Source organism: Drosophila gunungcola (genome assembly GCF_025200985.1).
Source record: "Drosophila gunungcola strain Sukarami chromosome 3L unlocalized genomic scaffold, Dgunungcola_SK_2 000002F, whole genome shotgun sequence".
Taxonomy (NCBI): Eukaryota; Metazoa; Arthropoda; class Insecta; order Diptera; family Drosophilidae; genus Drosophila; species Drosophila gunungcola.
The window spans coordinates 3,642,786-3,656,205 of record NW_026453178.1 but is presented as its reverse complement, the minus strand read 5'-3'; the positions used below and the strand labels follow the sequence as shown (position 1 = coordinate 3,656,205).

At 45.2% G+C, this 13,420-nt stretch overlaps 5 protein-coding genes and 3 non-coding genes across 9 annotated transcripts in view; all 8 read right to left on the bottom strand.

Moving 5' to 3' along the window:
• LOC128257598 (protein-S-isoprenylcysteine O-methyltransferase) overlaps window positions 1-13,420 on the bottom strand; it is a 70,154-nt gene that overhangs the window by 35,464 nt on the left and 21,270 nt on the right. The gene's annotated exons all lie outside the window — the stretch shown is intronic.
• On the bottom strand, window positions 2,143-2,684 carry LOC128257609 (uncharacterized). The gene is made up of 2 exons (XM_052988685.1): window positions 2,499-2,684; window positions 2,143-2,439 (listed from the first exon to the last, which is right to left on the bottom strand). Exons 1-2 carry the CDS (start codon window positions 2,587-2,589, stop codon window positions 2,222-2,224), a joined length of 309 nt encoding a protein of 102 aa, XP_052844645.1. The 5' UTR covers window positions 2,590-2,684; the 3' UTR covers window positions 2,143-2,221.
• On the bottom strand, window positions 2,774-5,036 carry LOC128257599 (syntaxin-12). 2 transcript variants are annotated; one of them, XM_052988672.1, is made up of 3 exons: window positions 4,889-5,036; window positions 3,896-4,594; window positions 2,774-3,435 (listed from the first exon to the last, which is right to left on the bottom strand). In XM_052988672.1, exons 2-3 carry the CDS (start codon window positions 4,590-4,592, stop codon window positions 3,257-3,259), a joined length of 876 nt encoding a protein of 291 aa, XP_052844632.1. In that variant the 5' UTR covers window positions 4,593-4,594; window positions 4,889-5,036; the 3' UTR covers window positions 2,774-3,256. The 2 variants fall into 2 exon arrangements, with proteins under 2 accessions (XP_052844632.1, XP_052844633.1); XM_052988673.1 differs by having other exon boundaries at window positions 4,878-4,996.
• LOC128257601 (40S ribosomal protein S4) lies at window positions 5,886-8,173 on the bottom strand. The gene is made up of 6 exons (XM_052988674.1): window positions 8,057-8,173; window positions 7,813-7,845; window positions 7,432-7,690; window positions 7,270-7,367; window positions 6,454-6,625; window positions 5,886-6,219 (listed from the first exon to the last, which is right to left on the bottom strand). The coding sequence occupies exons 2-6, from the start codon at window positions 7,813-7,815 to the stop codon at window positions 5,966-5,968; spliced, it is 786 nt and encodes a 261-aa protein (XP_052844634.1). The 5' UTR covers window positions 7,816-7,845; window positions 8,057-8,173; the 3' UTR covers window positions 5,886-5,965.
• Window positions 6,273-6,418, bottom strand: LOC128258028 (small nucleolar RNA psi28S-3327). Its single transcript, XR_008267933.1, has one exon. It is a non-coding gene; the product is annotated as a small nucleolar RNA psi28S-3327 (small nucleolar RNA).
• Window positions 6,686-6,827, bottom strand: LOC128258027 (small nucleolar RNA psi28S-3327). The gene has a single exon (XR_008267932.1). It is a non-coding gene; the product is annotated as a small nucleolar RNA psi28S-3327 (small nucleolar RNA).
• On the bottom strand, window positions 6,883-7,025 carry LOC128258026 (small nucleolar RNA psi28S-3327). The gene has a single exon (XR_008267931.1). It is a non-coding gene; the product is annotated as a small nucleolar RNA psi28S-3327 (small nucleolar RNA).
• Window positions 9,167-13,299, bottom strand: LOC128257593 (serine/arginine repetitive matrix protein 1). Its single transcript, XM_052988664.1, has 4 exons — window positions 12,860-13,299; window positions 11,490-12,724; window positions 10,813-11,426; window positions 9,167-10,739 (listed from the first exon to the last, which is right to left on the bottom strand). Exons 1-4 carry the CDS (start codon window positions 12,869-12,871, stop codon window positions 9,709-9,711), a joined length of 2,892 nt encoding a protein of 963 aa, XP_052844624.1. The 5' UTR covers window positions 12,872-13,299; the 3' UTR covers window positions 9,167-9,708.

Genomic DNA, 13,420 nt, shown 5'->3' with positions numbered 1-13,420 from the left:
TGATTTCCGCTCTGGACACTGCTTTTAATCCTTTGTGAGTGCGGGAGTCCGTGAAAGGTGTCCGCTCCTTTTGTTCGGTATATATTTTAATTAAATGGACTGAGTTAAGCCCCGTGGGCAGGGGAAATGATATGTAGAATGGATGAGTGCAGAGGCAAATCAATCAATTCCTGCCAAATGCGGTCAAAATGCAATGCTCAATTGAATAAGCCATAAAAGAAATGCCAACGAGGGAACAAAAAACAATTACTTTGATGTGGGCAACACAGATTCCAGTGCTGGCTTAAAGTTTAAATGGTTGTGTTTTTAAAAGCTTTTTGATTGGTATAAATTTTCAAGTGTCTCTCTGCTATTCCCAATTTGTTCTCTAATTGGAGAGTGCGAAGAGATTGACTGTTAATCAAGTGAAACGTTGGGCTAAAAGCCCCAAAAAGTACTTTTAAGAAGACATGTTAGCATTACGGATACTCTGAGAAACCAAAAAAAAATCCTTTTAAGATTCCATTTATCATACATTTTTGCAAAACATTTGCATGATTTATATTTTTATATCATTTAATGCTACTGTTTGATATTTGTAAAAAAAACAGCTTTTATTTTGTGTAGTTTTATTAACACAACCATAAAATTGAAAAGAAAATTTTCTTGGAAACGCAAAAATGTAGTATACTTTTAGGCAACATTGGATTTTTTAAACTTAATTTTGTATTGCATACTTTTAAAAAACTTTTTAGGTGATTGTTAATTGACAGTATTTAAAGCCATATATTTTAATCATGTTTTTACCAAGATGTAAGCTTCTATAAAAATTAAAATATTTTTAACAACATTCAACATTTCTCCAAGATAACCTTTATGACATAGTCAATACTCTTCAATATTTGAAAGTGTGCAAGGATAGGTGTCAAAAACTTCGGAAAGCCTGTTATCAACTGCTTCTTTTCAATGCTAAAACTGCATATCCGAAAAGGTCGACCTCCCCAATTGCAGGTTGAGTGCAAAATTTCATTTGCATGCTGGGAGCACTTCAATTCTGGTGCTAAACTAAAAACGCAAAACGCTCAAAAAACGACTAACGAGCACCTGTCACCTGTTTCTCAGGTGAGTGGGCGGTGGGCGGGGCTTATTTGCATGGGATTGAAAAGCGCGGAATCAAAGTGTTTGATATGAAAAACAAAAGAGAAAAAACAAGCAATTGGCTGTGGATTTTTACCGGCTGCATGTGAGTGCGGGATGTTGGCTAATTAAAAGCGCATCAAAAGCAGGCAGAATTTGCATAGCAAACGAAACGAAACGTTGCGAAAATTAAATAGAAATTGTTAGTTGCACTTTTTCATTTTCACTTCGTCAAAGCTGCCAATGCCAAAAAAGTTTGTCATGAATAGCTGTCGTTAAAGGAGCGGAATTACGGAATTCTTGGCAGAAGGAGCCGCAGCGAATCGCCCAATAAATGTCAGCGGAACAAACTTTGTTGGCCAACTATTTTTATAATTAAACAAACTGATTGTGATAAGTAGGAACATGAAGGCCAAAGTTATTGCAAGAGCGGGACTAAAGGTCCGGTCATAAATTGGGCAAACGTCAAAGTTAGGACTAGTTGTTCAACAAGCCCTTGAGACAAGGCAAGAACAAATTCGAGGCAAGCAACAAGAAAACTTAATGATGTTAAATACTTTTCACAATTTGCATAGAACTGGAAGGAGTATTTTAATTTTCCGTTCATAGTTTGTCCTTAAAATATTTATATTTAGATATTCTCATTCATTGGATTGTACAAACAAGAACAAGGTGGATAAATCTTACTAACGTCGACTATTAAATGTAGACGTAATTTGGCTATCAATGAGGTATTAAATATTAAAATTGTTGATTCTTAAGAACTAAAATTTATAAAACTGTTATAGTTTTCGTTCTATAGCCATTAGATAAATAAATTATATTTGGGGAATCCTAACTTCAAAATAAGCGACATTATCTAACCTATTAAATGCTTGTAGTTTAGATACGTTATACTTCACTTAAGGCACTTGGTTATCAATAAAGTATTGAAAACTAAAACAAGGCTGTTCTATAGATTTGTTGATCTTTTGATTAGGTATTATTACAGTAAACTGACCTTAGACAGACATTAAGATAGTCTCCTTTGTTTGAGTTGTTTAATTTGGTTGTGTTATATGCAGGTCATTTGGTTATCAACAAGTAATGAAGGGCTAAAACTAGGTTATTCCGTGGACTTGGCGGTACTGGCCGCCGCAGCAGCCTTCGCCTGGGAGGCGTGGTGCTTGGCCACCGCCTCCTGCGCCTTGCTCAACTGAATGTATCCTTCGTGGGCGCGGGAGCGGAGTTCGCTCTCCACGCTTTTGTTGACCGACTTCGAGATGACGGACTTGATCTTCTGGGTCTCATTGAACTTGGCCTTTTTCGCCTGAATGGGGGCATCTTTTGAACGAAATGCATAAGTTAGTTATAGATCGACAGGACAACTTGTTGATGCTCACTAGAACGCCGGGTGAAAGCAGCCTGTTTCTGCTTTTTCTGTTTCTGAACAGCTGCAGGCAGCTTTGCCTTCTTGAATTTTCCCTGGGGCATCTTTACCGTGCCTTTATTTATCAGAAAAAACTGGGAAAATATATAATTCCGCAGCACGTTGTTTTGGTTTTCTGGTTTAGTGTGACCCTAAGCCGATAACTTCTATCGATTGCGTACCTATCGGTTTTAGGGAGCTGCCAACCTTTTGGATTCGTGACTTGGCGCCATTTTCAAAAAAAATTCATTTGGTTTGTTCGGTTTATCTTTATTTTCGATTGCTGGCTCACTTATTTTGTAACTTGAATTATTTAACATATATTTTGAGGAATTCCTGAAATCAATTTCAGAAATCCCTTTTACGCTTGCTTTAAACTAAACACAAAAATTTCACATTTAATGCAAAACTTAAATTGTTCGCGATAATCGTTTTAACAAGAAATCATTAAGATTTAAAAGCGCTGAATATTGTTTATATGCAAGTTAAGTGGGATTCAGTATCCTATTTACGTATGTATATATATATTTATAAATATGGTATTTGTTTATTTTTTTTGTTAGCTTTTCCTCTACAATCTTGTTGTCTTTGCTCACTTTGTGATTAAACAGAGTTTTCAACGATCGAATATTTTGTTTCTTATAAAAATCGTTTTACAAAATTCTATGCGTATGTGGGTGTGTGTGTGTGTATGTTTGCGTGTGTTTGAATGTGGGTATACAAATAAAACAATTAACTGTTCAGTTTGGCAACGATAACGCCAGTCACGATTAAACCTATTATCACAGCAATCACCAGGAGTATCAAGATCTTGCGCCGGTAGCTCTGGCGACTCCTGGCCGCCTTTTCCAGCTGCGAGGTGCCATCCTCTACGTTGGCGGCCGTCTGCTCAATACTGTTCTCAATGAAATCTACCGAAAGATAGGGAAGTTGTTTAGAAAAATCAGTTAATTTAGAATTACAAATATCACTTAACTAAAGGAATAAAAGCTATTACTCATTTATATGTTTTTTCAAAGGATAAATAAATAGTTTAGCAAATATTCCTTATCAACTTCTCCTTATTTTTGTAACAATCGAATTAATTATTAAGCGGTTACAGTTCAAAAAAATTCAATAGTATTATACACAGGAAACAAAATTTAGTAATGACAATAATATGATAAGGGTAGTGACACATTAGTTGAAAAATGATACGGATTTTTATTACAATTTAATAACAATCTCAATAACTTTTTAATAAAAAACGAAACCCCGTTTAGATTCTTGTTGCCTGCAACAAGAAAATCGTAACATGAGAACCCTAATTACGGATTGTGGTTTGATAATTTATGGTTTCTTGGTTCCACATCTTATTGGAGGTCTACTCACCCATCTGCTGGCCCTGATCATGAACCAATCCACTCAGCCGGGTCATGATCTGGTTGACATCGATGATGTCCGACTCGATCTGCTCGACCTGTCGCCGCCGCTCGTCGAGGATGTCGTGCTCCTGCTGGAGATGTGCCTGCTCCAAACGCTGCTGCTGAAGCAGCTCGGCGCGGGCGTTGGGCTCCCCATCCTGGTCGGCAAACTGCTGGGCCTGCTGAAGGGTCTGCCGCATGGCCGACGAGATGCGACGCTGCAGATTGGAGTACTTCTCGACCACGCCGTGGAACTCCCTTGTGAGCTTCTCCAGCTGCAGCTTCTGCTGGCGATCGCCATGCCGCACGACAGCCTGCAGCCTCTGCAGATCCTGGCTGGTGGTCTGCACCCGGGCATTGCACTTGGTGTTGATTGTGTGCACTTTCTCCCGCAGATTGGGCAGCTCCTTGGGCGTGCCTATCAGCTTGAGTTGCTTCTCCAGCTGCTTGGTGCTGCTGTGGATCGCAGTGATGTTGTGGCCAATGTCCTCGCTGAGGGACATAAATTCCGTGGGACTGAAGCCGGAGGATCCGCCAGCGGCTGCGAAACTCACTTCGGGCGTGGACTCCGCCATGGCTCCATAGTCCCGATGGGGGCCACCGCCACCGCCTCCTCCTCCTGCTCCACCCCCTCCTCCTGCTGGGTTGTTCAAGGCCTGAGACATATCTGTAAGTTCATATCTCTGTGAATTCTGAGTTCAAAGCACGGGGCTTGAAAAATAGGCCGACATTTAATACCACTTCTCGAGCAAACAGACAAATCCCTACAAATGATTCATTGTTGTTGTTATCAACATATGATGTTTGCCTGTGTCGGTGAGTGTCGGTGTATCGGTGTGTCACCGCATCGGTGTGTTGGTGGGGCAACATTTACGTGTTTTCTCCTTCGCATATGATTTGCTTTCGGGGGCGGGGGTTCTTATAGGGCTTCTGCCTGAAACCTGGATTACCTGGTACTTACTTCAAAGCGAGTTCTTTTCCGTGGACGCACAATGTCAGCGCACAAAGCCTTTCACCACAAAAAATACAATGATAATTCTGCAGCAGCAGCAGCAGCGCTAGAGATGGAACAGTTTCGATGGCATCATCGGTTAGGATGTGCAAAACATCGATATTTTCTTTGTTATTGAAAATATTAGAGCCGAGGTGGTTATTATTATTCCCCTTCAACTTCGAAGAACTTAACTCAGCCCGGATAACGCATGGCATGATAGTTTTTCCAAAACTTGAATAATAAATTCATTTCTATACGCTTTTAAATATTATTCAATAGAAAACAAGCTAAAAATGATGTTGAAGGGCGGTTTTATCGGGCTATCGATGATTAGGCGCCAACTTCAGCCCCAGTACACCACATGGGGGTTAAATTGAACAACTGGATTAAATTAGGCTCTTTTTATAAATTTAACTTTTAACACAACCTAACGTTTTACTTTTGTGTAATATACAAAATATTTAGTAAAATAGTATTGCAAAAAAAATTGAGAAATTTAAGTTAACCTTCAAATACTGGCAAATATTAAAGAAACACAAAAAAATCCTTTTTTTTCACTAATATCTACATATTTTTATAACATTATCAACAATTTCCGTTGAATTTAATCTATTTAACGTCCACATTCTGGGACCATATTGCCATATTTGAAACCTCGTGGCGGCTGTAACCGATTTATGTATGACACATGGAAATCGCATTCATTGGTTTTGTTTATCACTTTAGATACTTGAACTCAATTTCACATAAATTTAAAATTAAACTTGGAATCCACATGGGGGATTAATTGTCCTACACAAATTCACATATAAACTGAGAGTCACAAAATCTTTACCTAATATATTATTATTATAGTGTCACTTTAAGCATTTCCTCAAAGAAGTTACCAGAACTAAACTTTTATCCACTCAAATGTTACCTTTTAAAACTTAGTCCCAGTGATGTGGAAAGGAAAACACATTCGTTACGTTCTTGGCTTGTAATTCCGTAGCTTAACGTACAGAGTGTTATGCTAAAAGGTAAAAATCCTTAAACTCCTGGTTCTTAGTGGGTCTTGGCGGCCAGACGCTTGTCGCGCTCCTCCGAGATGCTCAGCTTGACACCCTTGCCCTTGGGCAGGGAAATGTAGGGCTTGTTGCCCTTGCCAATGATGAACACGTTGGTCAAACGAGTGGCGAACACATGGCCCTGGGAGTCCTTAATGTGCACAATGTCGAAGGATCCGGGGTGACGCTCGCGGTTGACAACGGTGCCGACACGTCCCAAATTCCTGCCTCCGGTGATCATGCAGAGGTTGCCTGGGGATCAAAAGTAATTTGGTTAGTTGCAAATCAATTGGAATCTTTTAGGCAACTGTCATTGCACGTAAAAGTTACTGAAACGTCTGTGTAATGCCGAATCAGAGACCGTCGTGACAAAAATTGCTATTGGCTTCTTTTGTATTTGAACCACGCAACTTTGATATGAACATTTTGTGGTCTTCGAAACAGCCAAGTGTATTCGTTTGTGGGTATAGGTAGTCTTCTGCTTACCGGAATCGAACTTGATGTAGTCGGTGATCTTGCCAGAGGCAATGTCCACCTGCACGGTGTCGTTGGCGTGGATCAGGGGATCCGGGTAGCGGATGGTGCGGCCGTCGTGTGTGACCAGGAATGGAACTCCCTTGGCGCCCAGCTGGTTCTTCTTGACCTTGCACAGCTTGTACTGCAAAAGTACAAAAGAATAACAAATGTTAGTTTTTACTTGAATTTGGGTATCATTTATATTTGTAATTGCACGTAAAAGTTACTGAAGTGACTGAAATGCCGAAACCAGTGACCGTCGTAACAAAAATTGCTTTGGGCTTCGTTTTGAACCAAATAACACATGGCATAATGTGAAAAACGGTCTTCGACCAAGCCAACACATATGTATTCTCCGGTTATCACTATTCCTTAACTATTATTTACTATAAAGATTCACTTTGTAATTGCACGTAAAAGTTACTGAATTGACTGTGTTCTATCAAATCAGAGACCGTCGTATCAAAAATTGCTTTGGGCTTCGTTTTGAACCAATTGACGCACTATCAGAAACGCAAAACGGTCTTCGACAAAGCCCTTTCAGATTTAAATAACTTTACAATATATTGCATGGATAACTATAAGCTTATTTACGGGATTTAGTCTTGATCTTTCAACGGGTTTAAGTTACAGCTTATTAAAAAAATCGCAGATACAAAATGGTTAAATCAAAGCTCACTTGTAAAACTAGTACGTTTAAACCATAGGTCTTACTGAATTGGATATGCTCAAAGTGAAAACCGGAAGCACTAGGTGTTACTTTACTCGGAGGGATTGATAACTAACCTTGGCCTCCTCGGCGGAGATGCGATGGATGGTGAAGCGTCCCTTCACGTCGTAGACCAGACGGAAGAACTCACCGGTCTTTTCGAGGGTGATGACATCTAAAAAGGGTTAAGAGGAGAGCATTAGCGTGACAGATCCCAGGAAATCCTGCAGAGAACTCACCCATGAAGCCAGCGGGGTAGGTGGGGTCGGTGCGGACCTTTCCGTCGACCTTCACCAATCGCTGCATGACGATCTTGGTGACCTCGGCACCGTTGAGGGCGTACTTCAAGCGGTTTCTCAAGAAGATCAGCAGGGGCAGCGACTCGCGCAGCTTGTGTGGGCCGGTCGAGGGACGCGGGGCGAAGACTCCTCCCAGCTTGTCCAACATCCATGCCTTGGGAGCGGCTAAGCGCTTCAAATGCTTCTTGGGGCCACGCGCCTGCAAATTAAGTTGGTTTTAGTTGTGTGCGTTCTCCCTTCCACTGAATCACAAGATTCTCGTAGCAGAAAAGCCAAACGTTCAGCAATTGCACTGGAAAACCTTTCGCTCGAGAAACTCACCATGTTTGATTCACTTTATTGTACGGGCGATCACTGCAAATGGAAGAATCAAACTTTTAGATTTATGTAAACATTCGGGGCGCCACCGCAAAAAGCCGCATCAGTTAACAGGAAAATCTCCAATAATTGGCCTTCAAATAACGCCACTGATGTTTTTTCCATTTAGTCCGTGGCCCGTTTCCATCGGCATCGCACAATAACAAACGCCGATGGTCATAATATAATATGATGAAAATACACGTACCGTCCGTCAAGAAATACAACAGGAAAAGGAAGTGTTTTTCAAAGAGGTGGTAAAAATGCCAACATCGGAGCCATCGATGGTTTTAAAGTATCGTGCTTACCGATGTTTACCCATCTCTATCGATTATTGAGTCAGTTGGGGTATTCCTTAAACGTTGGAATCCCTGAATTGCAGAAATTCGGTCAGCTGTTCCATACAAATTCAACTGGCTGAATTTTAGATGTGCGTCAAACTAGCATCGGTGACTTATTGCCTAGTCCCACAGAGCACCATCAACTATATCTTTCAGAGATGATCCGTAAGGTTTTTCCTGGCCAAAAATTTACCGCTTTTCCTTGACGGTGAACTTAACGTTCATATAGGGTATTTCCACAGAGATCCATCCACCTTCCACCATCCATAAGGTTTTGCCGTTCCAAAAACTTCCCAGTTAGTCCGCCGCTAAAATTTATGCGATAGTTAGCCGATGTTTTTGCGGTGCAACCCTTTTTCGACGCAGTACACGCAGTAACGTTTTTAGAAAGAATACTGGAAAAGACCAATTGTTGACGATATTTCGTCATTGCCCCCACTAGAAATTTGATATTTATAGGCAAGGAAAACTCAATTTTTGATTGCTTTCGAAAAAAAAGTTTGTTTTCATAAAGATGAAAAATAAAAACAAGCGCAGCCCCAACAAGAGTTACTTCTGGTCCTATGGGAAGAATAAATCGCACATATACGGGAATTTTAGATCTTCTCGATAAACTGTGACTTAGGTAAATCACGTAAATATAACTAGGCAACCAACCAATGAACCGAGAACATATACATATTAAATATTGTTTGGGCTTTCTAAGCAATTTAATGGGGCAGATAGTCGCAAATGCAACTGTTTACAGGTCAAATTTAATTTCAAATTCAGAAAGCCAGCCTCTGCTCTCCTTACAATTCCAGAAAACAGTTCAAAGAGAGGAATACCCCAACTCCATCTTAAGTTTGTAAATCGTGTTGACTGGTCACACCAAAAAAAAATACAACATTTAGCACGGCTGCATTGTTCGCCAATAATCGAAGAAAAAAACGCATTAGTTATCGAACTTTGAAAATATCAGTTCTATTTTTTGGTAATTTTACAATTGTGTTTATTTTCTCTTTAGTTAATGCCCCTCAAACACACAATTCGCGCTTTAGGCATTATTAATTACATTCTGTAAAACCTACTTATAAATTAAACTGCGGCAACAATACAATTTGCCAAACGAATTTACGCTTGTTTATGTGTCCTTGCTTTGTTTTATGTTTTGAAATTATGCATTTAAAACCACTGGGGGCTAAATAGTTATAATGGTTAATTCAGATTTTCATTATTTTTTTGTACATAATACAAACTGTATTCATTCGCTTAATGTTGGCTCGCTAATTTAGTCGCTACTGTTTTTTTTTGTATAGGCGAAATAACTTAACGTTATGTGAAATACATTTTAAGAAATACAATGTATGCAATTAATGAATGTTTAGTTGGTTTAAATGTATATTTCTATTTTAATGGCTACGTACGTCTGTCTGTGAGGGCGAGCGATTCACAATGGGGGGATGAGTAGTGGAGGGTCAATGTGTTGGGAGTGGATTTGGTTGGGGCAATCATACTCGCACAAAGTCTCTAGTGTCGTTCAGTCCAGCTTCTTCATGGATTTGAGGGCTCGTTCCCGCAGCTGCTTCTCGAGGTCCTCGTTGATGACGCCCGGACCGGAAGCGCCCGCCAGCAGTAGCGGCATTTTGCCTGTGTTACCGTTTCGCTTGGCAGCCGCTCCAGAGGCTGGTTGCTCCTCATCGTCACTGCTGCCCTGGGAACTGCTGTCCGCCCGCGACTTGCCGCCACTGGCCTTCCGCTTGTGCTTCTTATGCTTCTTGCTCTTCTTGCTGTGCTTCTTGTGTTTCTTATGCTTCTTGCGCTTGGAGGAGGCCTCTGAATCGCTGTCGCTGGAGTCGACCGCCTTCTTGGCCTTCTTGCGCTTCTTCTTGGGCAAATGCTCGTCCTCGGAGTCGCTGTTCCCGTTGCCGGCCTCCCCACCCTCGTCCCGTCGCGTCTTCTTGTGACTACGCTTGCGGCTGCTCGTGGACGCCTCGTCGCCGCTGGACGTGGCCCCTCGCTTGTGCTTCTTGTCCGCACGCCGCTTGTCCTTATCCTTCTCCTTTTCCCGCTCCTTTTCCTTCTCCTTGAGGGCCGCCGCCGCCTCCTTCTCCTTTTCCTTCTGCAGCTGCAGCTTCTTCTTGAGCCGCTCATCCCCGCTCGAGTTGTCCTCGTCGTCGCTCTGTTCGCTGCTGCTTGAGCTCTCCGAGCTGCGTCGCGCCTTTTCCTTCGCCTTGCCCTTGGCCGCCTCCACATTGGGCTGGCGCTTCTTGCGGCGAGGCTGCTCCTCGCTGTCATCACTGTCCGCACTGCTGTCCGAGCTGCTGCTCTGGCTCTGGTCGCGGGATTTCTTTGGTGCCGCCGCCGTCGCCGCCGCCTTGGCTGCGAGCCGCTCGTGAGGCTTAAGGAACGGAGAGGGCGTGCGGGACAGGCTGGCGTAGCCAGTGCGCACGACCGGAGGAGCCTCGTCCAACACTATGATGGTTTCTGGCTTGGCTTTGCGCTGCTGCTCTTCGCGGCAGAGATCGATGGTGTTTACTGGCGGGCCAGTGAACTCAACAGAGGATCGTCCTGAAACAATAAAAAAGAGGGTAAACTTGTTTTAGTACCCGTTTTAAGGGTGCCCTTCTTCTTTATCACTCACCAACTGGGCTCTCCCGCTTGCGACTTCGCCGCGGACTAGAGCGACTGCGGCTTCTCTGGCGACTCTGGCTGCGACTGCGGCTGCGTCCGCGCTTCTCCGGCGGACTGGGGCTGCGCTGTCGCTGCTGGCGTCCACCTGCCGGTTCCACCGAGCTGCCTGACGACGAACGGCGATTCCTGGCAGGTGGCGGATTGTCCCACCGATTCATATGACCGCCACCGGGCGAACTGCGCCTCTCCCTCGAGTTGGGACGGCGATCTCGAGAGTTTCGACGCTGCTGGGGCGAGGAGAAACGACGTCCCGGTCCCGGATGCGGCGAGAAGTGCTTGCGGAAGGGCTGACCCTGCTGCATGGGCGACTGGCGGTGATCGCGATTATAGCGATTCTGCTGCGGCGACTGGCGTCTGTCGAAGCGTCCCATTCCGCCGCCACCGCCACCGCGTCCTCCGCCGCCAGGACTGTGCCTGGCCTGCCAGTGGATACGGCCGCCACCGCGGAAGTTGGGCGATCCTCCGCGGTGCTGCCACATCTGGCGATGCCCGCCACCGCGTCCGCCACCACGACCTCCGCCTCTGAAGTTCATCATGGGCGAGCGACGACGATTGTTGAAGTTTCTTAAAGTGACGGGTGGAAATAATTAGTTTTAAGTAAGCAATCAAGAGTAAAAACCTACTAACCGTCTTGGAGAACGAGAGTACCGCATGGGCGAGCGGGAAAGTCGTCGAGATCTAGAGCGGCGCCGCGAATTGGATCGCTGGAAGCGATTCCCACCGCCTCCGCCTCCATTATCCTGCCGCATTGGACTGCGTCCTCTTGGCGAGAAGCGCCTGCCGCCGCGACGACCGCCTCCTCCGCCGCCAAACTGTCTGCCCCGATCATTGCCGCGCTCCATGGAACTGGCCGAATCTCCCCGGTTGTTGCGATACTGCCGTTTGTTCTGCACACTGTTCTTGTTGCGTCGATGCTCAAAGTTATCCTGATTGCGCTCCGGCGACAGCGAGATGCTGCTGGAGCGTCCACGCCGGCGACTGCGTCGCGAGGAGCTGCGGGAACGCGACCGCTTGGGGCTTCCCGAACGGGAGCGGCTGCGCGGCGACCGGGAGCGAGACCGCGAACGCGACTTGCCCTTGGACGCCGCCGCCGGATGAGGCGACTTGTCCGCCGAATGGCGGCCATTGACAGTCTTGGCGGGTGCGGGCTCCACCGAGCCCGCCTTCTTGCCGGAGGCTCGGGAGCGGGAACGCTGGGGAGAACGCGAACGGGGTCGCCGGCTGGAGCGGCGCTCCCTGGAGGCGGGCCGGGCGGCCGAGGAGGAGCCACGCTTCCGGATTCGGGCCGCAGCATTGGCGGCCGCTTCTCGAGCGGCACTGGGCACCGAACCGTTGTTGTTGGCCGGCTTCACCGAGCGGGATCGTGATCTCGACTTGGATTTGGAGCGGTCACGCTGCCGATCTCGCCTAGAGCTGGCGCGCTGGGAGCGGGAACGCGAGCGGGAGCGCGATCTGTCCCGCTGCCGCTGCTCCTCCTCCCGCTTGAGTATCTCGTCCTTCTTCTGCTGGATGAACTCTGCCGGAATCCCCGAATCACTCTCCTGGGCGGACAGCAGCAAGGCCCACAGCTCGCCCATGAACTGGCGGGCATTCCTGCCGTTTAGGAAACCCGTCATGTTGATCTGCATCTTCTTCGGGCACGGGTACTTCTCCTCCTCCAGCTGATTGTATACAAACTCCACGACAACATCATCCTCGATGTGCAGGATGTCGGTGATCTTCTTGCTAATCCAGGGACGCAGTACGTCTAGTTTCACCTTGGACATGTCCACCCGCTTATTCAGGCAGTCGCCGAACTTCATTTGCTTCATCAGCTTCTTCTCCTTGTCGCTGAACCGGGTGTCCTGCTGCTGGTTGGTGCCCTGTTGGTTTTTTGGGGGGAAAAAAAACGGGATATTTTGCAGGATGTGCCAAGAAAAAAAAAAACAGAAGGAATATGTAGTGAGGAAAACCATTTATCGATTGGTTTTAGCGGGGGGCTGCTCCGTTTGGCTTACCGTGAACATCATTTTGTGTGAGATTTATTTGTCTCCTGCGGGAATTTCGGATGCACTGCCGCCAATTTGTGGCCCGTATTTTTAGGCCAAGCACATTTGTTTATTGCGAGGCACGAAATTCAATAAAAATTCAATATAAATATATGTAACCCGGCACCACGCAAGTCGATTACACACACACTCGCGCAGCGTCTTTTCGCCGTCTGTGTATGTGTGATGGCCGGGGATGCGGATGCTTTTTTGCCAATTAAAACGATATCTGCAGTGTATGTTGTCGCGGTAATCAGTCTCTTGCACCTGTCACCGTCGTTGAACACCTTTTAAGACACCTTATTGCGCCAGTTTCCCTGCACTTTTTCTTCGCAAAATAAAAAATATCTTCGTGAAAACGGTCTGCGCCAGCGATGGCAGCAGCGGCCCAATTCACGAGTAATCGGCACGAGCGCGAAACTATCGAGTGCATGTATCGGTGCTGGTCTGGCAACGCCGAGCCATAGTTGCACATTGGGTGGCATCACTCTTATTGCTTTTGAATGCAATTTTACAACTTAAATTTGTGCT